The sequence below is a fragment of the Taudactylus pleione genome, unplaced genomic scaffold (genome assembly GCF_031769625.1).
Source record: "Taudactylus pleione unplaced genomic scaffold, aTauple2 ptg000967l, whole genome shotgun sequence".
Taxonomy (NCBI): domain Eukaryota; kingdom Metazoa; phylum Chordata; class Amphibia; order Anura; family Myobatrachidae; genus Taudactylus; species Taudactylus pleione.
Genome location: NW_028285368.1, coordinates 3,460,346 through 3,484,523, shown reverse-complemented (window position 1 = coordinate 3,484,523; position 24,178 = coordinate 3,460,346). Strand labels below are relative to the sequence as shown.

At 45.1% G+C, this 24,178-nt stretch overlaps 1 protein-coding gene across 1 annotated transcript in view; it reads right to left on the bottom strand.

Annotated features, from left to right (window-relative positions):
* Positions 1 to 6,653: 6,653 nt before the first annotated feature.
* Positions 6,654 to 24,178, bottom strand: part of LOC148454916 (glyoxylate reductase/hydroxypyruvate reductase-like) — a 50,404-nt gene continuing 32,879 nt past the window's right edge. Inside the window, exons 6-9 of the mRNA XM_088460085.1 lie at positions 12,711 to 12,815; positions 11,466 to 11,601; positions 8,438 to 8,568; positions 6,654 to 7,063 (exon numbers count right to left, since the gene is read on the bottom strand). Coding sequence (XP_088316211.1) covers positions 6,939 to 7,063; positions 8,438 to 8,568; positions 11,466 to 11,601; positions 12,711 to 12,815 — 497 coding nt within the window. The 3' untranslated portion in view covers positions 6,654 to 6,938. The remainder of the gene's footprint in view (positions 7,064 to 8,437; positions 8,569 to 11,465; positions 11,602 to 12,710; positions 12,816 to 24,178) is intronic.

The window sequence follows — 24,178 nt, the reverse complement described above, 5'->3', positions numbered from 1 at the left end:
CTACACTTCCACATCCATATAAGACCACAGCGCCATCTAGTGCACTTCACCATGTAATACAACAAAAAGTGCTACATGTCACTGATAATTTACTAAGAGCAGATTCTCACTATTTTCTTTTTTTTATGATAGTATTTAATTTGTGGAACTTTTGGTGAAGGTGTGTTACACAATTAGTGATCAATATGTAATGAATGTCATATACAAACTGGTTTATTTTAATTGTGGAGGACCAACAAATTATTTTGTGTACAACGGTATTTGTTCATCACACTCATATGTGCTCCCCTTCCGTTATGTCGGCCTATTTGCAAGTGAGCAGATATTTTGCACAACATGCTGACACTTGACAGTGATTTACTAAACCTTTCAAAGAGGGGGAAAAGTTACCCATAGCAACCAATCAGCTTTTACCGGTACCTATCATTTTATAGAATGTTCGTGATAAATGCTAGCTACAAGCTGATCGTTGCTATGGGCAACTTCTCCACATGTCCACTTCTCCACTCTTTATATTCAAAAGTTTAATACATTTCCCTTAATGGGGAAGATGTACGAAGCCCAGAAACGGTATCAGCGCACGTTATGTGCGCTGATACCACTTCTCCCCCATGTATGATCGGGGGTCTGGGCGCTAAGCGCCCCTGTCATCATCAGCGCTGCTATCTACAAGATAGCAGCGCCGATAGCCTGGGCCATGTACGAACGGTCATACCGCATGACCGTTCGGCCGGCTGTAGCTGTCGTCATCGACAGCTACAGCCTGGCGCTAGCCTATCCCCACAGCAGGGACAGTGCTGTCCATGCTGGGGCTGCTGCCGGCTCCAGGGCTGCACGTGGGGATCTTGCGATACTTGCGAGATCCTGCCGATGCTCAGTGGAGCCGGCCGGCACAGAGACCCAGTGCATCAGCACTAGGCTGATGCGCTGCTGTCTCTAGCGGGTAGCGCCAGAGGGGGGGTTAACGCTCCCCCTCTCCGGCCGATGAGATGTTCTTACATCTCATCGATAGTGCTTCCTGCTTATCCTTGGTAAAGAGGTTAAGCAGGAAGCGGTATAGCGGCACGTTAAGTGCCGCTATAATACCTCTATCCCAATATCCTCAAAATGTATGGTATACACAGCATGCTATTCCTTATAAAATATATAGGGCCTGATTCAGAGGGGGCGATTCAATTGTTTTCTTGGGCATGCTAATTAATGAGCACCCAGTTTGCTATTGAAATGTTCTGGGCGCTCATTAATTATCGCCCTCTTCGCCGACTAAAAGACGAGGTTTAGCCGTCTAAAACTGCTAAACCCATCTTAATTCCTAGTTAGGGTGTGCTATATGCGGTGTTTCAGTCACATTTCTGCTTGCGCACTTCTGAGTGCGTGCAGAAATGCCGGCGCCGGCGGCTATCGCGCCCCGACAGAGCAACAATTGAATTGCTCTGTCGGCGGTCTAAAAAAAAAAGCCGCCGGCAGAACAATTTACTCTCCCCCAGTGATGGACAGAATTCCGTCCATTTAAAATGCGAATGCAGAAGGTGGTGTTACACACCTCGCTGCATTTGCGTGATCCCAACGCTGCGACCCAGGTCGCAGCCTGGGGTCACCATCGAAACCATCACGACAATCAGTCGCATTTGTTGTCGATGTTCCATTGGCCAGGCTGCGGGAGCTAAAGCTTCCCGCAGCCTGGCCAGGTCCTGGCAGCTAGTGAGCCCAGGAAGGCTGTGTGCACCCACGCAGACCCTGGCCTCGACCCTCCCAGAAAACAGGGGTGACACGCTCCCGTTTCCGAGAACACTGCCAGGGAACACCCCCGCTCCACCTCCCAAACGTTGCACTGCAGATTGCAAAACAAGCATTCAATGGCATTACAGTGTACTAGCCTACTCCCAAAAGTCGGGTGCTGCTCCCGGCCCACCGCAACTCCCCCGGAATGGCCAGCAAACACCCCCCCTTCCCCTGCCGTGCCTGCCTGTGAAAGTGTGCGGTCTGGGGGCAATGCTGAATCGCATCATTGTAGCCCTGCCCCCTGCTTCAAAATGCCGGTAATGTCAGCACTATAAAGGGGGGGGCAGGGTCACGATTATGCAATTGCGCCGGCACACCCCCGTACCACCCACTTAAACCACCCCCACACCCCTTGCTGCACCGACCTGAGGGGGCTGCCAGGATGTCGGTAAGTATGCAGTGTATTCCACGCTGCGGAACACTTGTGGCGCCATATAAAGTGTAATAATCATAATTACAGTGAAAATCTATCAGCAACACTGACTGCAGGAAATGATGAGGAATGTCCTGCCAATTACACTGTGTTGACTGCTACAATGGAAATCTTCATGAAAAATTGGGATAAAAATAGAATGGTATGGCATGGAAAGCTGTGGCTGTCTAGTACTGGCCACAAATTATTTTTAAATTAATTTAGCACAGTGAGATTATTTGGATTTATTTAATGAGAAATACAGCCAGAAATATAATTTGTGAAATGTATGTATACTGGGCCTGATTCAGAACTGCACAGCGCTCGCAAGTGGGTCAATGGTCCCCCACTGCGCATGCCGGAGCCGGCGACCCAGCCAGCAACGCGCGCTGCGTCACTACGGGTCTCGTACCAAAACGGGGCGGCTGTCGATTGTGATTGACAGTTCGCCCCGAGTTGGAGGCGGGCAGGGGGGTGGCTGGCCAAACTGAGGCGTTCCCGAAGGAACGCCTGCTGTTTGGGGGCAGCCTCAGTTGTGAGCTTCCAGCTCTATTAGAGCCAGAAGCTCACTGGGGCTTGCGATGGACGAGACCCTACCACAAGGGTCTCGTTGCAAGCCCAATGGTCGCAACCATCACCTGGCCGCTCGCCAAAGCTGTGGGTGGTCACCCACAGCTTAGCGAGCGGCCAGGAGGCCGGTTAAAAAAAAAACAAAAACTGCCGCCCTGATTCAGAGCGAGCGCTCTGAAAGAGCGTCCAGCTCACTCAGTAGTGAGCTTCCGGAAGTTCACTGGGGCTTGCGATGGACGAGACCCTACCACAAGGGTCTCGTTGCAAGCCCGATGGTCGCGACCATCACCTGGCCGCTCGTAAAAGCTGTGGGTGGTCACCCACAGCTTAGTGAGCGGCCAGGAGGCCGGCTCTCAAAAGAAAATGCTGCCCTGATTCAGAGCGAGTGCTCTGAAAGAGCGTCCGGCTCTGAATCAGGCCCTCTGTGCCTAATGTAATTATATATGTAATAAAAATGTACATTTCTTCTTCAGGGTCCATAGAAACTACATTAGGGTATGTGGTTGGAGAGATCCAGGCACCAAACAGTCAAAGCTTCAGCGCCCAGAATGCACTGGTCGTCCTCCTTAAATATACCCCGTCCCCAGCCACAGGCATTCAGTTTTTTGGTTGGTGCTCAGCAGGAGTTCATTCACACCTTTTGAACAGGGGACTGCTCTGGCATTCCCAAGCTTTTATTTTATGATTTGTTTTCGTTTACTATTTTACTGGGTTAGCAGTGTTGAGCGTCCTAATAAGATGAATGCACTGCGACTCCTTCTACCTCCGCCGATGCCGCAACACCAGTAACGTCTCTGATGATTTCAGCGGGTCACAGCGGAGTTTAGCTAGCAGCGACGCTGGAGGTCCGCACTGTACTCGGATGCATAGAGATGTCAGGTAAGGCGATTCCTCGTTTATGGGGAATCGTGTGCGGCAGTCCTTGCTTTTGGCGCTGGAGACGCACCGGAAGCCGCTGCAGTGAAGGCCTGAACGCTCCCCCGCGTCCTCATTAGACCACCGGGACCTAATCGTCTAACGCCGGGGATCAGCAGTAGACACAGCAAGCATACCCGGTAGGTTGATGCAGCTAAGGGGAAGTAGGCTCTGCCCTGGCCACTCCTCCCCCGACCCAGATGCAGACTCTACGTAAAGTATTCCCACATCTGGGTTGCTTCTCCTACCTGCCTCGTGTATATGAGATGCTCACTTTCCACCATCGGTGCTCTGCTGAAGGCTTGGGTGTCTCCCTGTATACCTCTCCCCTGGGTCAGGTATATAGTGCTCTACATCCTACCAAACCACCAAGCCTTGGGTGTTGGTCAGTTGATTCAGAGCTCCTTGCGATTTAATTGCATATGCATTGTATGTGACACTGTTTGATACTGCCTCTTATTTCGGACTGTCAGTTATATAACTATCACTGTTTTTCTCCTCATCCCTCTGGAACAGGGTGTGTGGGGTTTTCTGTGTACTTCAGAAATACTGGTACTTGTGAAGACTGTCACATTGCATTGCATTTATACCTTGCACCTTATATCTTTTATACATTGATAAGTCAAAGGTTAAGGATAATCAGGAGGCTGAAGCTCCTGTGCTGGTGTCATGTAAATCCTGTTCAGCTGGCCTGTTGGCTCAGGATTTCATACAGGATGGTTTGAGTGCTCCCTGTCATAGGTGGCAGCTACCTCACCAATCCAGTACACCAGCTCCTCTACAAGAACCATCCTGGGCATCCTCTTGGTCTTAGGTTATGTAGCATTTAGTAGACCATGCAGCAGCTCCGCTACTGCCTCCCACTATGGGGTTCCCGCAGCAGTTACATTCTGCTATGTATATGCCCCCCATGCATCCTTTCTGGATGGATGCCTATGCTCACTCAAATCAGAGTATGGTTCAACCATATACCGCTGCTCAGCAAGTAGTGCAAATGGTTAGACAAGTTACTGTTAAGCATAGGCATAAGAGAGTATCACATCAGGCGCAGCGTAGGGATTCTAACACTTCATCAGATGATAATACACATGGTTCCTCTTTGAAGTCTCTCTCGGCTGGGGAAGACCACCAATTCCTCTGTGGATGTCCCCTCTCTGGTGAGAGCGGTTAGATCCATTCTTAGTATAGAGGAAGAGGAGGTGCATCTTATCTATAAGGCTTTGCCATTTTTGTGAATGTTGTTTTGTGCCTAACTCTAATCATCGGGGTAAGACCCTAACCGTCCCTACTAGAGCCCAACCCTAATTCTCCAGTAAGTGCCTAACCCTAAAAAAAAAACATGTGTCGACCAATTTTTTTGTGTTGACCATTCCAATGTCAACCTTTTCACCATTTTGACTTTGTACCTGTCGATCTTCATCCATGTCGACCTTTTGAGTATCAACCTTTTGACCATGCCGACTTTATGTACCTGTCGACCTACTGCCTCTCTACCAGTTGCTGCCGATCTTTTGACTGTCTATCTAAATAGGGTAGATCTTTTAATCCACACCCGTGATGCACGTATCCTCTGAACATCTCAGGGAGTGTAACATGTGCATGCTGTGATATTCTTAGTACCTTAAGCAAAAAGTAATTGTCTTTTTTAAAAATATTTATTGGAGCAAATAAACATCTTCCTGTTTACAAAGATGTCCTCATCTGCTGGTTATCCATTCTCCAACTGTCCTGAGTTTGAGCCAAATGCTACCAAGCTTAGTAAGCAGCCAGTAGGGAATTAACACCAAAAAGGAGGTGTTGCAGCAGCATGACCACACACACTCAAAAGTAAGGGGTGCCAGAGTAGGAGCCTGGTGGTGACAGCAGCAAATTACCCTCCTAGATATCTCAGGGGTGGCAATGTAAACCCACTTGCAGTCTCTCAAGGTGTCGAATGGCCCTACCCCAATCTGTACTGGCTGGCAGATTAAGGTCATCCAGTGACAGATAACAACATTGAGATACTGTATATACCCAACATTGACAACGCTAATGCAAGGCCAAGGCTTCTCTGGGTGTGTGTGGTGTTTGGATGTACAATCATAACACCCAATGTAATGCTTACATTAGGGAGTAGAAGTCAGCACCCTTAAATGCTAAAAGTTACTGGCTGCTCCTCCTTCATCCTCCATGTCATAGGGTTTTGGCTTTCTACACATACGTTGGATATGCTAAATGAATAGCCTTCACATTATACCAGCTTATACTGCCTTTATGTTACTGGTTCTAGGTGCGCCTTTTCCCTTTGCTTTTTGGACAAGGGGCGGCAAGTGTAAAGTGACTGGCTATTGGTTAATCTTATGTACATTACTTGGAATTTGGGGACATCACTGCACATCAATGGATTTACCCTTAAAAAGGAGCTTCCACTCCTTTCAATTGCAGCAAATACAGCATTGTAATGTGAGTTTTCCAGGAGTGGGAGAAGAAGGTCAGGGAGTGGGGGCTTCTTATTGGATATAATTCACTCATGTGTTCAGCAATGACTGCCTATTGGATGGAAAAAGAAAGGGTAAAGTGACTAGTCCAGTGTTTCTCAAATTCATTCCTCATACATGTTTTTCATATCATCTAGCTGGAGCACAGGTGTTGCTAGGGTATCTTGGTGCATGCGACTACAACGCATGCTCAGTGGGACGATAGTTGGCCAACTGTGTAAATATTGGCATTGCATCCACAACTGAATAAGGCCCTATGTGTCTTGTGATTCTGTAAGAGACCTGGAGAACATGCACTGTAACATCTCCCAAATGTCTGCATAGAGGAGCTTTTATGTATTTGGTCTGAAGTTCTATATTTTGTTCTATTATTAATTTCACTGAAATTGTGACTTGCTGGTAGGCCAGTTTGAAACATGTATATGCTTAAAAGCAGTCTTGTAATTGGACCCTTAACAAAGTAAATTGGTATCAGTGAGTTCACATAATATTTTGTCCTTTTTAATAAGCAAGTGAGTATTAGAAAAAAATAAAAATGCGCTTTTTAGGATATATTAATTTTGTAAGGTTACACTGATCAGCGGATTCCCAATGGAACTCCTACAAGATAGAGCTATCATAATCATAAGCTTAGAGGTAACATCGGGTGGTACAACCAACAACAACCATGACAACATATTGGTTCATCATATAAAACAGACATATACAATTTTGGCGTTTCAGTATGCACAGCTTACTGCTGCTGGCTCTAGTGGATGAAGAGCCCACCGTTGACTTCTGTACTAACTTAGTGGCACTTCTTTGGGCATTGGATGTCCTTTCAATCCTGCCAACAGATTATTTGCTGCAAGGGCAGCCATGGCATTACGTGTTTCAATAGTAGCGCTGGCAATGTGAGGGAGAATAACTGAAAAAGAAGATATGAACTGAGTCAGACAAAATAGCTGAATAGTAATAACAATCATAACTTAACCAATTTCGGGAAGCTGACAGACATAATCCCGACCGCCGGCTTCCCGACTGTCTAATCCCGGCAAGGCACTAATGACAGACGTCGAAATCCCGACGCCTGTCATTAGACCTACACCGGGAGCCTGACACCCGGCTTACTGATCGAAGGTAAGCCGGGTGCGGACAGCCGCGCGGGGGGGGGGGAGGGTTAGGTTTAGGGTTCCCAGGGGGGGGGACTTAAGGTCAGGCACCCCTTCCGGGAGATTAGGTTTAGGCTTGGGGAAGGGGGGTTTAAGGTTAGGCACCCCCAGGGGGAGGTTAGGGTTAGGCACCCCCCCTCGCGGGAGACTTAGGTTTAAACAGCGGGGTAGGGGGGCTAGGTTTAGGCACTCAGAGGGGGGTTAGGCACCCCTAAGGGAGGGTTAGGGATAGGGGGTAGAATTAGGTTTGTTAGTACTTACCTTAGGACGATCGGTATTTCCTTCTCTGTCGGGCTGCCGCTGTCGGGATTATCACTGATTCCCCACTTACACCAGAAAAGTCAGTGTCATTATAGTGCAATCTTATACCCCTTTTACACTAAAGTCATGGGTCTGACCCAGAATTTGGAACATTGTTCTGAACCGGGACACACCCTTTTACATTGCGGCGACAATCCGGATTACTCCTGGATCGGCACCGTTCACGCTGCAGTGCCGGTGCTTGGAGATGTCATCCTCTTGTTATTGTAAGGCTTGGACACCTATATTACTCCTTGCTCATAAATCAGTTCACTACACTTGTTAATCACCATGATCACTATGATTGATCACCACCCTTTTCCAGGCTTCTGGAAGAGCAACCCAAGATTTGGGATCCTCCATGATGTTCTGAGAAAGTAGGTAAGTACTGTTTGCAATAGTGTCAGTGTGAGGCATCAGGACACATTAAGCCAATCAGAAGTCAGGGACGTGCAAGTAAGACACCACCTGACAGACACCTATGGGCCTGCTTTGTGGTCTGTATGAGCCCTTACTGTGCTCGGCCAACCTTTGCACGCCCCCTTATAAATACAGTGTTACCACAAAGCCTAGTATACAGAGCTAGAGAAGTGGTACAATATATTTGACAGTACTGTACACAAGGAATAAGTAGCAGGCCCAGCTTAAAACACTTGACTATGTCTTATAGATTCGCCGACTTGTACTATATGATTATTGCATCGCACCTCACTATCAAAACAGTAAAATATGCAACTGGAATGAGCCCTTTTAGTTGAAACATAAGACAGAAAGTTTGAAACAGAGTTAGGGTTTGAAATATGATATTTATTTTGGTTTAAAAAACTTACCACAGTTTTTTAGTTTGAAAAGGGGATGATCTGTAGGAAGTGGTTCTGGTACTGTTACATCAAGACCGGCAGCTGCAATCTGTTTAGTCACCAGGGCCTGGTAAAGATCCTCCTGGTTTACCACAGCACCTCTGTGTGGTGAATGCATGTATTACACATTGTAACAAGATACCACATTCTGTAATTTAAAAACATAGGCCCGTATTCAATTAGAGGCGTTTTCACCGATGCAGGGTTTTTGACACTTTCCGAAGTATCGCCCAATTCAATTCCAGGATGTTTTCGCCTGGGCGAAAACTCCATAGGCAAAAACAGGTGAAAAAGTTTCTCCACCTAGAGGCAGGAGAAAAGATGTGCAAAATCCCTATTTTGGCCTAAAAATGTGGGGACTTGGTTCAGAACCCTTTGGACAACCCCCTAATGACTAATTAGGCAAAAAAAAATATCTTAATTCACCCTAACAAAAACACGTCATTTTTAGAGCGAAAATGTCAAAAGTGTTTCAAAATGGGGCTAAAGTACTGGGACAAAAATATACTAGTACCCATTTACATGTACCCCCAATTTAACTACAGCAATTATTGTTCACACAAGACATTGCTTTACATAATTTTTCAACCCAATATAAGATCCCAAAATACTTTTATTAGGGCTATTAATACACTTCTGTATTGATTACCCAGGTCAGTTAGGCTTTATCGGGGGTACAGACTGATTTCCCCCCCAAAAAACTGTCCTTTTCGCTACTCGCTGCATCCGCACATATGCGTTTTCGCCTGTTTTGCAATTGAATAGGGCGAAAAGCGGGAGTGCGCATTGTGTAAGTAGGTGAAAACTGCCTCAAAACAGGCGAATGAGGCGAAAGCATTGCGCTTATCGCCGATAGCGGATTTTCGCCTCTAATTTAATCCGGCCCTAAAGTTGTAATATATATTAATTGGGCTACCGCTACAGCATGTTGAAAATTCCTTTGCTGTCAGCCTTTGTCATAAAATCCCAAATACTTTTTACTCCATAATATAATTTTTATCTGTATAAAACTGGTTATATATGGGCCAAACCTGTTGCTCAACATGATCACCGTTCAATTTGCCCACACTCGTGGGTGGTGAAGTGTAATTAGACCTGGCTGTGCAGCCCCTAGGACCAGGCAGTCAGATCACTTGCTGCCTGCTTGTGTGGTTGCACAATGATAATTACAACAGCAACATGTTCTCAGCCCCTGTACTCTAGGTGTCCCTACCACAACTTCTGGGAGACTGTTCCATAGATCTATCATCTTTTATGTATAAAAATATTATAGCTGTGTGCCTTCCTGAACTCTGCTAATACTTTGGATATACTTGAATGTCTCTATCATGTCACCTGTCTCTTCTCTCCTCTCCTCTACTGTAGATGTTGAGCCTTTTAGTTCTTCCCTGATAAGGTAGGTATGTAGCACATGCACAACCATAGTAGCCATTCTTTCTGAACTGTAGTCAAGGTGAGTTTGGACTACAAAGTTGTCCATTAACCATACCTTTATCCATTCCACTATATTTCTATCAAGTCCAAGTACTTTTAGTTTGTGAATTCATATATTTTATGACACTGTATTGTAGATTTGTATGTATTGCAAAAACCAATAAGCTATATCCACACATACTGCCTGATCTACCATTATTTACTGAATCATAAAAATGCACTAGATTAGTTTGTCATGATCTCCTACCAGTAATAGTCAATATTTTTTATTATTAGTTCCATTACTTTCCCTATTATTGATGGTAGAGTCACAAGGGTGTAACTATAACCATAGACGATCATGTGACTGGTATGGGGCTGGCGCCCGGCAGGTAACGCACATTTTGTATTCTACTTCTCCATTGAGAGAATTATATTTATGCTTCCTTGTGTGTTGATTCGCTAGCTGATTGCTTCAGAGATGCTCCATACTAGCAGTCTATATCACTACTCCTGCTTCATTTAGCATTTGGACCACATCAGTAATTTTGCTGTTAAATCCTTTAATCATCGCCTCAAATTTCATTGATATCTCAGTCACTTCCTCTATTAATAATCTCTTATTCTCCATCTTATCCTGGTGGTCTACATAACGTCACTCACTTATTGTCACCACTGCACCCCTACACTGGGCAACTGCAGCTGACATGGAGGAGTAGTGGCTGGCAGCTCTTGTCTATGAAGATGTCAGCTGCAGCTCCTCCGGACAGGGGTGGAGGGATCCAAAAAGATCCCTCTTCACAACCCTGGACTCCTTCCTATAGGGAAGGAACGGGGGTGCGGGAGCAAACGCCATCTGAAGATGGCGAATGTTTCCGCAGTCAGTCTCCAAATATATAGTATTTTCGGAGCTTGATGAATTTAGGGCTCCATACTAGTGTATGGGGACATCGGGCCAGATCGGGAGTGAAAGGTAAGCAGGAGATATCAGTGATATCTCCTGCGTAACCTTTATAATAAATGGCCCAATACTTAATTTCTACAAAAGTAGGTGAAAATTTTAATTTTCACCTATTTTTGTAGAAATTAAGTGATAATGAATATGGCCCTAAGAGAGTAGAAGATCTGTCATTTTTTTCTCTGCATGCAATCAAGTGTATTATTCATCCCATGTGATGACACTAAGGGGTAAATTTACTAAAGTAAGAGTTTTTAGAAGTGAGTTTTAGAAGAGGTGTTGTCCATAGCAACCAATCAGATTCTAGCAATTATCTTCTAGAAGGTGCTAGCTAAATGTTAAGTAGAATCTGATTGGTTGCTATGGGCAACATCTCTTCTAAAACTCACTTCTAAAAACTTTCACTTTAGTAAATTTACTAAATTTCACTTTAGTGTTATCAAATTATTCTCACTTTTTTTTCCTCATCTCAACTCATCTTTACTTAAAATATTAAATATCAAACCAAAAAGCATTGTGTAAGACATTACAGGGCTATTTCATATATAGGTATATTACTTCTAATTAAGAATTTGGATCCCACTCCAGACCGCCTCCCCTTATCATTTGCTCTACAAGTTATCTTACCTGCTGGTATTAATAAACACAGCGCTGTTTCTCATGTTGGAGAAGAGCTGAGTGTTGCAGATACCCTGCGTTTCAGGTGTCAGTGCGCAGCAGACTAGAAGGAAGTCAGATCGCTTGGCCAGCTCCAACAAGGACACTGCAGAATAATAGTAGAGGTAGTTACTGGCTACTGATATTCACAAGGCAGGGGCAAATGCTGGATTTTTTCAGGGGAGTTTACATACACAAACAAGCACACACATACTGTATATACTGTGTGTGTGTGTGTATGTATATATATAGATATATATATATATATATATATATATACACACACACACGTACATTAGACACGCACCCTTACCCAGAGCCGTAACTAGACTTTTTGGTGCCCTGTGCCAGAGAGAGCATTGGTGCCTAACCCCCCCACATTTTCTGAATAGGGACATAAGATAGTGCAGGGGAAGGGCCAGGGAAGCGATAGGGGAGGCCAGGAGATGCTGGAGATAAAAGAAGAGGAATCTACAAGTGAGAATGATAATAAACCGGAAAATTGACAGGCCCAAACAGCGCCCCCTGCCCTGCAGTGCCATGGCACAGGTCGCACTACCCTAGTTACAGCCCTGCCCTTACCTTGCAGACCTGGCAGGCTGGCACCATGTCATTAGGCCCCTCCCCGTAGCATGAAACTGACGCGATTCACCGGTCAATCAGGAGGGGGCGAAGCCAAATGATGCGATTCTAATGCAATACCGTCATATTGGCTCCGCCTCCTCCCGATTGACCCGCGAATCGCAGCATTTTGCCTTAAGGTGCGGGGCTTAAGAGCATGATGCTTGCTCTCGAGTCTGTCAGAGGGGGTTTCTGGGTACTCAGAAACACCCCCTGCGTGCGATACTGCAAGGCACCACAAAATTATAAAATAAATGCTTCATCTTCAATGTCCTGTAAAATTACATTGCATTAATGACCCTTACAGTGATCTTGAATCATTGTAAGTGATAATAGACAATTTGGTATAATATGACTAGATCTGCACAACTGTATTGCTCAGTATGAAGAGTTTAAGCTTACTGAAGAATGAAGCACTCTGCACAATGGCTTGCAGTGAGGTGGAAAAGTAGCAATGTCAGACCTGAAGGTTAAAAAATTTTTTTTTCATATTAATCAACTAATATCTTTTCATTGATGTCCCTTCAGTTAACAAATACTGTAAACAAATAAGTAACCTAACACAGTATTTTAGCTTTTCAAGCAACCGCTTACCAAATTCAGCTGAAATCTTTGTGGCTAATTCATGTCTCGGTGCAATATCATTGTACAGGAATTTCTTGACACCAAATGGTTTCAAACGGTTGACAATGGCTTCACCTATAATAATACAAACAAGGAAAATGGTTGTACAATTTGTAAGAAATGAATTAAAACAATGTATCACAAAGCATATTGAATTAATTTAATCTGTAGCATCAGTTATTGTGATTTAATCTAATATATTGGAATTATTGAGGTTCATTTATCCCTATGCATATTATGTTAATGAGATAAAGTGTGCTATCTGTGGATTTTTTTCTACTTTAGTTAATACAGTTAGCACGGTTTAATGTGTCAGCAGAGGTACCAGTGGCTTTTCTTCAATATTTGTTATTTATTGTTTTTTTTTTTTAGTTTACTCTTGCCCTTTTTGAAAGGGTAACAGGTCTTTGCTGAAAAGTAGAGAACTTTATTGATAAAGTACATATTTATTACTATTATATCAGTAATATTGTGCTTTGAACATTCAATATGGTAAGTAGGTGGTATCATATGTTTGTATAGTATCATAGAATTACATTAATATAAAGTCCAGTTATCATATAGGTTGTGTATATATGAATTGTTATATTGTAGGTGTCTATACAGTATAGTAGAATTGTATTATGATGATGTACAGGTAATGTCTGGGAGGGTAGTATGCTATACTTACATGTAATAAGGTCATATTTGGTAGGTACTATGTTTGTGTAGCATAAATAAACTTGCATAATAATCATGTCTAGTAGTCATATTGTGTTGGTACGGTTATGTAGAGTTTTGTCTGTAAAGGGTAATAGAATGTATTATAAATAATTATGTCAGGTGGTCAGGTCGCGTTTGTATTTGTAGTAGTGTCTTACATATTTTCCTATATTGAAGTAGTTCCCATTTACATGCTCATTTTGCATATAAAGCACATGCTATTGACATGTCATATGGCATGAATGAAATTAAGCAGAGAATCATGACAAATGTGACATCTGTTCATATTGTTCTTCAAATCTACCAATATAAGTTACAATTGCATTAACATAATTTTTCGGTAAAATACCAAAATAAGTGAAATATCTATCTCATTATGGGGTCTATGTATTAAGCCGTGGAGAGAGATAAAGTGAACAGAGATAAAGTACCAACCAATCAGCTCCTAACTGCCATGTCACATACTGTGTTTGAAAAATTACAGTTAGGAGCTGTTTGGCTGGAACTTTATCTCCATTCACTCTCTCGCCAAGTTTTGTACATAGACCCATGTCTTTGTCACTTACCAATTTAGCATTTTATTCTACAAAGTAAAAAAAAAATATATAGGAAATATTACATTTCCTAATACAGGCGCTACAGAGGGCTTCTTTAGCAGCTGTTAAAAATGGCGATAGTCAGTCCCCAACAAACAGTAAAAAAATAATAAATATGCAGTAACAGCGCTTCTTGAGGAAAGGATGAAAATTATATAGCACAATTGGTGAAAGTAAATGCATTTATTAAAAAATATACATAGGTATAATAAAAATAACTAGATAATTCTAGCAAGATTCAATAATAAAATAACCAATTAATAACACCCCTGATCAATCCACTGTATATTAGAATAATTGATTGGTGAAGGTAAGTTCTGTTCCTATTGTAACCTCCAATAAATTATTGTAGCCTTTAGAGAGGATGTCCAACATATGAGAGTTATAATTACCGCCCATTAGGCATTGGGTCCTATATATTAGAGGATGGCATCACGCATCAAAGAGTGAAATAAAGGATCCCTTGAAGTCGGCAAAAACCTTTTGACTCGCCCACGTGGGAACTGTCAGTTGCCGGAGCCAATCAGCGGCCGCTCTACAGTCAGCGCGGCCGCTGATTGGCTGACGGGACTGCAATGCCTCGTTCAGTCCCGTCAGCTGGCATTCGGGAGGGATGTGTATGTGTGGCAACACACATACACATCCTGTGTCCGTGTGGTCACTAGAGTAGGTTTTTTGTTTTGCCAAGTCCCGGGGATGCTACGGAGACCAGCGCAAGGGATATAGGTGAGTATGAATTCTTTTTTGCAGGGCCATTCATTATGGATATTCTATCTGGTATAGGTAAGTATGTGCGTATGGGTAGGTGTGTGTAATAAAGTTATACTGGACACGGTGTGTGTGTTTTTTTTTTTAACTATTTATTTTACAGTGAAGTTACAAGTGCCGCATGTCTGCTGGCACTTGTAGTTCCACAAGTGCAAAATGGCAGGCATGCTGGAACTTGTAGTTGCACTGTAAAGTACAATAGTCTTACATTATTTGGCCCCCCCATTACCCCCATACCCACCACTCCAGGGGTATGGGGAAGAGCCCCGGGCTTCAGCGTAAGCCTGGGGTGCTCGGGAGGGGGGGGGGCTTTCTTTGGGGGTCCCCGACTCCCTCGAGATCACCGGCTTGCGCTGACCGACTTGGGGTGCTAATGCTTTGGACCTGGAGCCCCGGTGATTGGGTCTCCTGGCTGTGGCATTACACCCTGGTCGGTTGCGTCTGGTGCTGGTCTTAAATATAGGGGGTACCCCACGTCTGTTTTGCCCCCTATATTTAAAACCAGCACTAGTCCCTGCATCCTGGTGTTGGTTTCTAAAATACGGTGGAACCCTACACATTTTGTTCCCCGTATTTTTAGAAACCACCACTGGCTGCCAAGCCTGGGGCTGGTTTGGTTTTGGAGGGGGGCCCTATGTCATTTTTTTTTTTTTAACTTTTATCCCATTTTTTTACAGGTAGAAACATAACAGGAATTTTTGGAAAATATTCCAGGGGACACACTAAAGATGTTTAGACATAGGGGATCACTATGGGTACCCCCATTATTATCACTTGAAGGAAGTCGGGGTTTGCAATAGCCGCGGCAGGTGCATAAATGCGGCTTGGAAGAAAGTGCTGCAGAAGAGCATTTAGAAGACTTTTTTGGGAAATATAACTATGCCCATCAGGTTTGGGGTACTTGAAAATGGGGGTCAGCATATTTTAAAGTTGCTAAAGTGAGTTGAAAAAAAAGGTGAAAAACCCACCTGTCGCAAGCAGCTGCAATGAAAAAAACATTTGGGGCATACTTGGGCACTCCCCCAGAGTAAGTTCGCTAGTTTTTAACTTTGTCACCCAATTTTTTTTTTTTTCACCCCCAAAATTAAAGTGATTTTTTTTGGTGGTGTCCAAAAGTGTTTTTTTAATTTTTTTTTACACAGTTTACCTTTGGGGGACTATCTGAAGGCTACACAGGGGGGTCCCGCAATGTTGCACCCCAAAACCCCAATTCTGCACTTTTTAACGTCTGCTATTCATAGGCGATACTTTTCCACCAATTACATTGCGTTAACTTTCCGCCTAGGCCGAAAGTCTTTCAAATTGAATACGGAGGAAAACTAAAACAGGCGATAATGACGTCATCGGTGGTAAATTACCGCTAATCCGGCTTAATGCCTCAAATTGAATGCGGCCCTTAGTCTCAAAGCCAGCAGTTTGGAAAATTTCCAAATCTACTACTTGAAGCAGGAGCAATATTTATAAAGTTCTCCCAAGTTTCAATGGAGCTTTTGTGTCTGCCTTTATTTTTGAGAGTTATCTCATATGTAAGATAAACATTTATTTTTCCCTAATTAAGGCAAAATGATTATTTGTCTTACAAAAATGACCAGTGACAGGGTTTTACTGTCTTTGGAGAATCTAATACCCGTGGTAAAATAATGGGAATTATACAGGTGTAAACTGCACATTGATGACTAGTGCACAACCTGATTCCAAAACCCCTTTTCATCACAGCAAACAATGGATTAAGGCCCTCATTCAGAGCCGGACGCTCTGAGCAGAGCGCTCGCTCTGAATGAGGGCCGTCCTCCATAAAAATGGAGCGTCCTCCAGGACGCTCGTATAGCTGTGGGTCACCACCCACAGCACATACGAGCGTGCAGGATCATCGCCAGTGCGACCAGAAGCCTGTGGTCGGGTTTTTCGACACAAGCCCTGGAGTGATTTTGGCTAGTGATGTCAGTGGGGCCGGCTTCTGACGGTAGGCGTTCCCTTGGGAACGCCTCCGTCTGGCAGGTACGCCCACCAAAGGGGGCGTGCTGTCAATCAACATCGACAGCATGCCCCCTTTGATCAGACACAACGAGCGGAGGAAAGTCCTTCGCTCGTCGCATCTGGCGCATGCGCACCATCGACCCACTTGCGACCGGACAGCCGCTTGCAAGTGGGTCTGAATGAGGCCCTAAATCTAAAGTTGGAGTTAGGCACTTGAGTCAGCTTCAGGGGTCAGCCCAAATGGACAACTCCTATGTGGTGCTAAATATCCCCTGTAAAATATTAAGAAATGATTATCACATATGTGGGGGCAGAAGTATTTTATTTAATTTATTATTTATTTATTACCAGTTATTTATATAGCGCACACATTTTCCGCAGTGCTTTACAGAGAATATTTGGCCATTCACATCAGTCCCTGCCCCAGTGGAGCTTACACTCTATATTCCCTATCACACACACATACACACTAGGGGTAATTTTGTTAGGAGCCAATTAACCTACTAGTATATTTTTGGAGTGTGGGAGGAAACCGGAGTACTCGGAGGAATCCCACGCAAGCACAGGGAGAATATACAAACTCCACACAGTTAGGGCCGTAGTGGGTATCGAACCAACGACCTCAGTGCTGTGAGGCAGTAACGCTAACCATTACACCATCTGTGCTGCCCTTTTAATTTAATTGAAATAATTCTTTATGCAACCTCTCTCTATCCAGTATGGTGATTTAAAAGTCACTGTGTAGTGCTGATTTAAGGTTTGTGTGATCAAAAAGATCATGTAAAAAATTCTTGTGAATAGATATCACTCGTTTTATATGGGGGTAGTTAATAATTAGTGGACTGGTCTGATTTGAACATTTAAACATTTGCAATTCTGCCTGCTTCAGAAATCACATGCAAACTAGAGTTATGGTAGACTTACCTTTGTTAATTCTTTTTTTCTTCGAGGTCCATAGGGTCCACAGTGATACCATGGGGGAAATGTGGTTAGAGTGATCCAGGCGCCAAACAGTTAAGCTTTCAGCTCCCAGGATGCCTCTGTCCTCCTCCACATATACCCCGCCCCTAGTCACAGCATTCAGTTTTGTAAACAAGCCCAAGGCAGGAGAAGGAAAGAGCAGAAGGAAGGACAATGTACACCAGAAACACTCTCACAGAAGATGAGGGAATCTGTGACCGACAGAAAAATTACCCAATGAAGCCAGGTGCATCATGGTGGATGCCCTATAGACCCCATGGACCTCGAAGAAAAAAGATTTAACAAAGGTAAGTCTGCCATAACTCTTATTTTCTTCTTCAAGGTCCAGAGGGGTTAAACAGGGTTGCCATGTGGATGTCCTAAAGCAGTTCCCTTAAGGGTGGGGACGCTCCTGAGCAAAAAGGAGAATCCGCTGCCCAAAGGAAGCATCCTGAGAGGCAAAGGTGTCAAAGGCGTAGAGCCTAAGAAAGGTGTGGACAGAAGACCATGTGGCCGCCTTGCATAATTGTTCGGCAGAGGCACCACATCAAAACGTCCACGATGGTCCCAGAATGTGCTGTAACCGTGTTTGGAAAAGGGAGATCAGCCTGCGTGCAAGCCTGAGAAATAGTCATCGATCCAGTTTGTTTGTTAACTGGCCTGCCTCGTTTGTGAACACCATACAACATGAAAAGAGCATCTGATTTTCTAAAAGAGTTTGTACGATCCACATAGATACGGAGAGCATGTACCACATTCAGGGAGGCTTCACCTACAGAAAGGTCTGAAGACTGGAAGGCTGGAACCACAATCTCTTCATTCACATGAAAATAGGATACTACCTTAGGAAGGTAACCCACCCGTGTATGGAGGGGGTGTAGTATTTATTACCACCGGCCGCATGGTTCAAATCCCGACAGCAGAAGCCCGCAGGGGTGGAGATCCCGATCGCTAATCAAGGTAAGTGCTGCTAACCCTACTCCCTACCCTAAGCCTAACCCTCCATTAGGGGTGCCTAACCCTAACCACCTCCCCCTAGTACCTAACCTTAACCCCCCCCAACCCCGCAGCCTAAATCTAAGCCTCCCGGGGGGGTGCCTAACCCTAACCTCCCCCAGGGGTGCCCAACCCTAACCCCCCTTTTCCCTAGCATAAACCTAACTCTAAGTCCCCCCGGGAGCCCTAAAACTTAACCCTCCCCCCTGCAGCTGTCTGTGCCCGGCTTACCTTTGTTCAGTATGCCGGGCGTCGGGCTCCTGGCGCAGGTCTAATGACAGGCATCGGGATTTCGACACCTGTCAATAGTACCTTGCCGGGATTAGACAGTTGGGAAGCCGGAGGTCGGCATTTAGACCATCGGCTTCCTGACTACATCCCGTAGGGAGGACAGCTCTATCCTGGTGAAAAATCAAAAAGGGGAAGCGACAAGAGAGTGCTGCCAAATCAGAGACTCTGCGGGCAGAGGAGATAGTGAGGAGAAAAAGTGTCTTCGCTGCCAACCACTTCAAATTCACTGAGTCCAGAGGTTCAAATGGGGGACCCTGTAGCCCCTTGAGAACCAAAATCAAATCCCACGGTGCCAACGGTGGGACAAAGGGTGGCTGAACTCTGAGAACACCCTGAAAAAAAATTCTAACATCCAGCAGAGAAGCAATCCTTCACTTGAACCAACTGACAGTGCAGAAACCTGTACTCTCATGGTGGCCAGGCGGAGGCCGAGGTCTAACCCAGCCTGGAGAAAAGCAAGGACCAGGGAAACCCTAAAAACTAAACTCTGTAATAGATGCAGGCAGAGGAAGGCATTTGTGCCCTAAGCAGTGTCTGAATCACAGAGCTGGAGAAACATTTGGTTCTTAAGATGGAAGACCTGCACTCTCAAAGTGGCCAGGTGGAGACCGCTGTCTAACCCCGCCTGAAAAAAAGCCAGTACCCTGGAAATCCTGAACACCTTAGGATCATATTTCCTATGGGAACAACAGTGACCAAAAGAATGCCAAACTGTGTAATAGATGAAGGCAGAGGCAAGCATCGTTTGAATTACAGAACTAGAAAAACCTTTTGCTCTTAGGATGGAAGACTCAAGAGCCATGCCATCAAAGACAGACGAGGTAGGTCCGGATGCAAGCAAGGACCTTGCGCTAACAGAACCGGCCATAGAGGAAGAGGAAACGGAGTGTCTAAGTGTATGTTCACTCTGTATATCGGTGAACCAATGGCACCTGGGCCAAGCAGGAGCTACCAGTACTACTGTGCCGCCTTCCTGCTTGAATTTCCTGAGGACCCTTGGGAGGAGGGAAATCGGAGGAAAGAGGTATGACAGATTGAAGTACCACCTCACTGCCAGCGTGTCCACAAAGGCGGCTGAGGGATCGCTGGTCTTGGTCCCATACCTGGGGACCTTGTGTTTGTGACATGAGGTCTACATCTGGTAGGCCCCATTTGTTCACCAAGAGTTGAAAGATTACCGGGTGGAGAGTCCACTCTCCACCGTGTATGTCCTGACGACTTAGGAACTTCACTTCCCAGTTGAGGACTCCCAGGATGAATAATGCTGAGATAGCCAGAAGATGAAGTTCTGCCCAGATCAGAATGTTTGCCATTTCCCTCAAGGCTGCCTGACTTTGCGTGCCTCCCTGATGATTGAGATAGGCTACTGTAGTCGCGTTGTTGGACTGGATCTGGACCGGCCTGCCTTGGAGGAGGTCCTGTGCCAGGATGAGCGCTTTGTATACTGCACAAAGCTCCAGGATGTTTATGGGCAAGTGACTTTCCAGATTTGTCCATCTTCCCTGAAAGGTATGATGATCTGTCACTGCCCCTCATCCGCGAAGACTGGCGTCCATGGTGATGAGCACACAATTTGGAATACAGAATAGGTGACCCTTGTCCAGATGAGACTTTTGTAGCCACCACGAGAGAGCCAAACCTCCGGAGTGAGAAAGATCCACTGGGACGTATTAGATGATAATGCCTGGAGAAAAGAAAGTACCCAGGAAACCCTAAAAACCTTAGGGTCATACTTTCTGTGGGAACACCACTGACCAAAAGAATGCCAAACTCTATAAAAGATGGGGGCAGAGAAAGGTTTCCATGCCCTAAGCAAAATTGAATCACAGAGCTGGAGAAACCCTTGGCACTTAAGATGGAAGACTCAAGAGCCACGCCATCAAAGACAGACGGGGAAGTCCGGATGTAGACAGGGACCCTGCGCTGACAGATCCAACCATAGAGAAGAGAAACTGAATGTCTATGGATAGATTCCGTATGTGGGTGAACCAATGGCATCTGGGCCAAGCAGGAGCTACTAGTATCACTGTTCCGCCTTCCTGCTTGAATTTCCTGAGGACCCTTGGGAGGAGGGAAATCGGCGGAAAGAGACACGCTAACTTGAAGTCCCATCTCGCTGCCAGTGCATCCACGAATACAGCTGTGGGATCTCTGGTCCTAGTCCCGTACCTGGGGACCTAATGATTGTGACATGAGGCCATTAGGTCTACGTCTGGTAGGCCCCATTTGATCACCAGGAGTTGAAAAATCCCGGGTGGAGAGACCACTCTCTGGCGTGCATGTCCTGATGACTTAGGAAGTCTGCCTCCCAGTTGAGGACTCCCATGATGAATATTGCTGAGATAGCTGGAAGATGACGTTCTACCCAGTTCAGAAGATTTGTCACTTCCCTCATGGCTGCGTGACTTCGCATGCCACCTTGATGATTGAGATAGGCTACTGTAGTCGCTTTGTCAGACTGGATCTGGACCGGTCTGCCATGGAGCAGGTCCTGTGCCCTGATAAGTGCTTTGTAGAATGCTCGAAGCTCCTGTTTATGGGCAGATGACTCTGCTGATTTGTCTATATTCCCTGAAAGGTGTGATGACCTGTCACTGCCCCCATCCGTGAAGACTGCCGTCCGTGGTGAGACGCACCCAATCTGGAATCCAGAATGGGCGACCTTTGTCCAGATTATCCTTTTGTAGCCACCACGAGAGAGAGAGAGAGAGATGATCCTCAGGGCCGTATTAGAGGATACTGTCTGTTGCAATGGGAGAGAATCAATTGCTGCAGAGGCCTGGAGGGGAACTGAGCATATTCCACCATGTCGAAGGTGGATACCATTGACCGCAGGACATGCATCGCTGATAGAATGGATACCCTTCGCTTGCACAGCAATTTGCGCACTTGCAATAATAGGGCCGAAATCTTGTCCCCTGTCAGAAACACCCTTTGTGTCTGAGAATCCAGAAGTGCCCCCAGATGTATCATCCGCTGTATTGGAGAAAGGGAGGACTTCTTCCAATTGATAACCCAGGTGTGCGTGTGTAAGCAGGCAATGGTCAGTTGGAAATGGTGTGGTAAAACAGCCGGAGACTTTGCCAATACCAGGAGGTCATCCAAGTATGGCAGTATTATGACTACCTGATGCATGAGGTGGGCCATCATAACCCATTATTTTGGTGAAGACGCGAGACGCCGCTGAAATTGGTAATGTTGTTGCAGGACAGCAAACCGTAGAAATTGTTGGTGGGATGGTGTAATAGGCCAATGAGAAAAAAAGGTTTCGTGCACAGGCAGGCCAAGAGGACTCTTTTTTTTTTGGGGGGGGGGGGCACTTTTTTTTGTATAATATGTGCAGGGCCGCAACTAGGGGGGGATAGGAGTGCATGTGCACTGGGTAACAGATTTGAGGGGGTGAAGGGGCCCGCAGTCAGTGGCTAGTCAGGCACTATAACGAGTCAGACTGACTCATAATAGCACTGGAGTCACAAGATCAGCACACATAAAGGGGTGTGGCTTCATGGGTCATGGCCATGCCCCTTCAATGAAGCCACGCCCCCTTTGGGAGTTCCTGCTTTGCCAAGGCGTGGTCGGGACTTTGGTCTTCATGCCGAGGACTTCACCATGGTAGCCAGTGAAGAGCCTCCCTGGCTCCTGCCTGCCAGACCATCCCAGCTCTGCAGATTACATAACAGCCCAGCCCAGCTCTGCGTGATAATGCAAATAGTAAATGCAAATCTCTTTATTTGTGTGTGTGTGTATATGTATGTATATATTATATATATATATATATATATATATATATATATATATAGTAATTACATACCTTCTAACTGTTCCCATTTCGGTGGGACAGTCCAACTTTTTGGACATTGTACCACTGTACCACCTGCAGGCCACAGTTGCGCATGTGCCCGTCATACGTATTGTGATGGGGGCTGCCCCACAGCTCCCGGAGCTCTGGCCAAGCCCCCAGCATGATGAGAACAGAGACATGGGCCTGATTCAGCAAGGATCGCAATTGCAAAGCTGCACGCAGGCTATAGATATATGATGTATGCACGCAGGCAGCTTTGCAATTGCGATCCTTGTAGATATGGTAATGCAGCAGGAGGCATCACACCTCCTGTGCATTACTTATCCAAGCTGTGTTATCCAACGCAGCATCAGATAAACTGCGTAACATCGGCAGGCTTAAGTGACCCATGGGGTCACGCAGCTGGCTGCCGCAGTTTACAGGAAGAGGCCAGGAAATTTCCATCTGCCGACGGAGATCCTGGCCTCTTCCCTACCCCCCAACGACGGCGACACGCCTCAGTTTCGGCTAACTGAGGCTGTCACCTCCCCTCCCCGCCCCCAAACAGCAGCAGATTGTCAATCACTGACAGTCTGCTGCCAGTTTACGAGTGTGCTCGCAGACCTGTTCTATATATGCGCAGAATGAACACTGATGAATCAGGCCCATGATGCACAGCCCTACCCCCAAAATGTGCTCACGAGGGGGCAGGGCTGCGTATCAGATACACTGGGGGGGGGCGCTAAATTACTTCCTTGCACCAAGGGATAAAGCTTCCAGTTTCGGCCTTGATATGTGAAATGTGTAAGAAATGATTGGTTAAATAAAACAGAATTTTTTTTATTAATACCCTTTAAAATATTGGTGCCAAAAAACACTGTTAACTAAAAATTTTAATAATTAAGGTATAGTTGAATATTTTCATACAACAATAGATTTAGATCTATTGTGTAAAAAAATTTAATTATACCATTTTTAGTTGTTTTTTTTGCCACTAATATTTATAAGAGTATTTTTTGATATACATATATAATCATACTACATTTTCTTGTGCAGAATCTTTTTCCCAAATATCCTTTTTCCTTAAACCATGTTATGGTATAATAGGCACATGCAGATACACATCCTGAATGTCCAAGGAATCCATAAAATCTCCAGGTTCCATTGCCAGAATAATTGACAGAAAAGTCTCCATATGGAACTTGGGTACATGGATAAACTTGTTGAGGGTTTTCAGATTTAGAATAGGGTGATGAGAACACACGAACTGGAATTATCACCCCTGCCTGCAACAGGGAGTAAATGGCCTCCTGGAGGGCCAAGGCCTTGATGGAATCTGATGGGGGAGTTGTACAAAGAAACTTCTG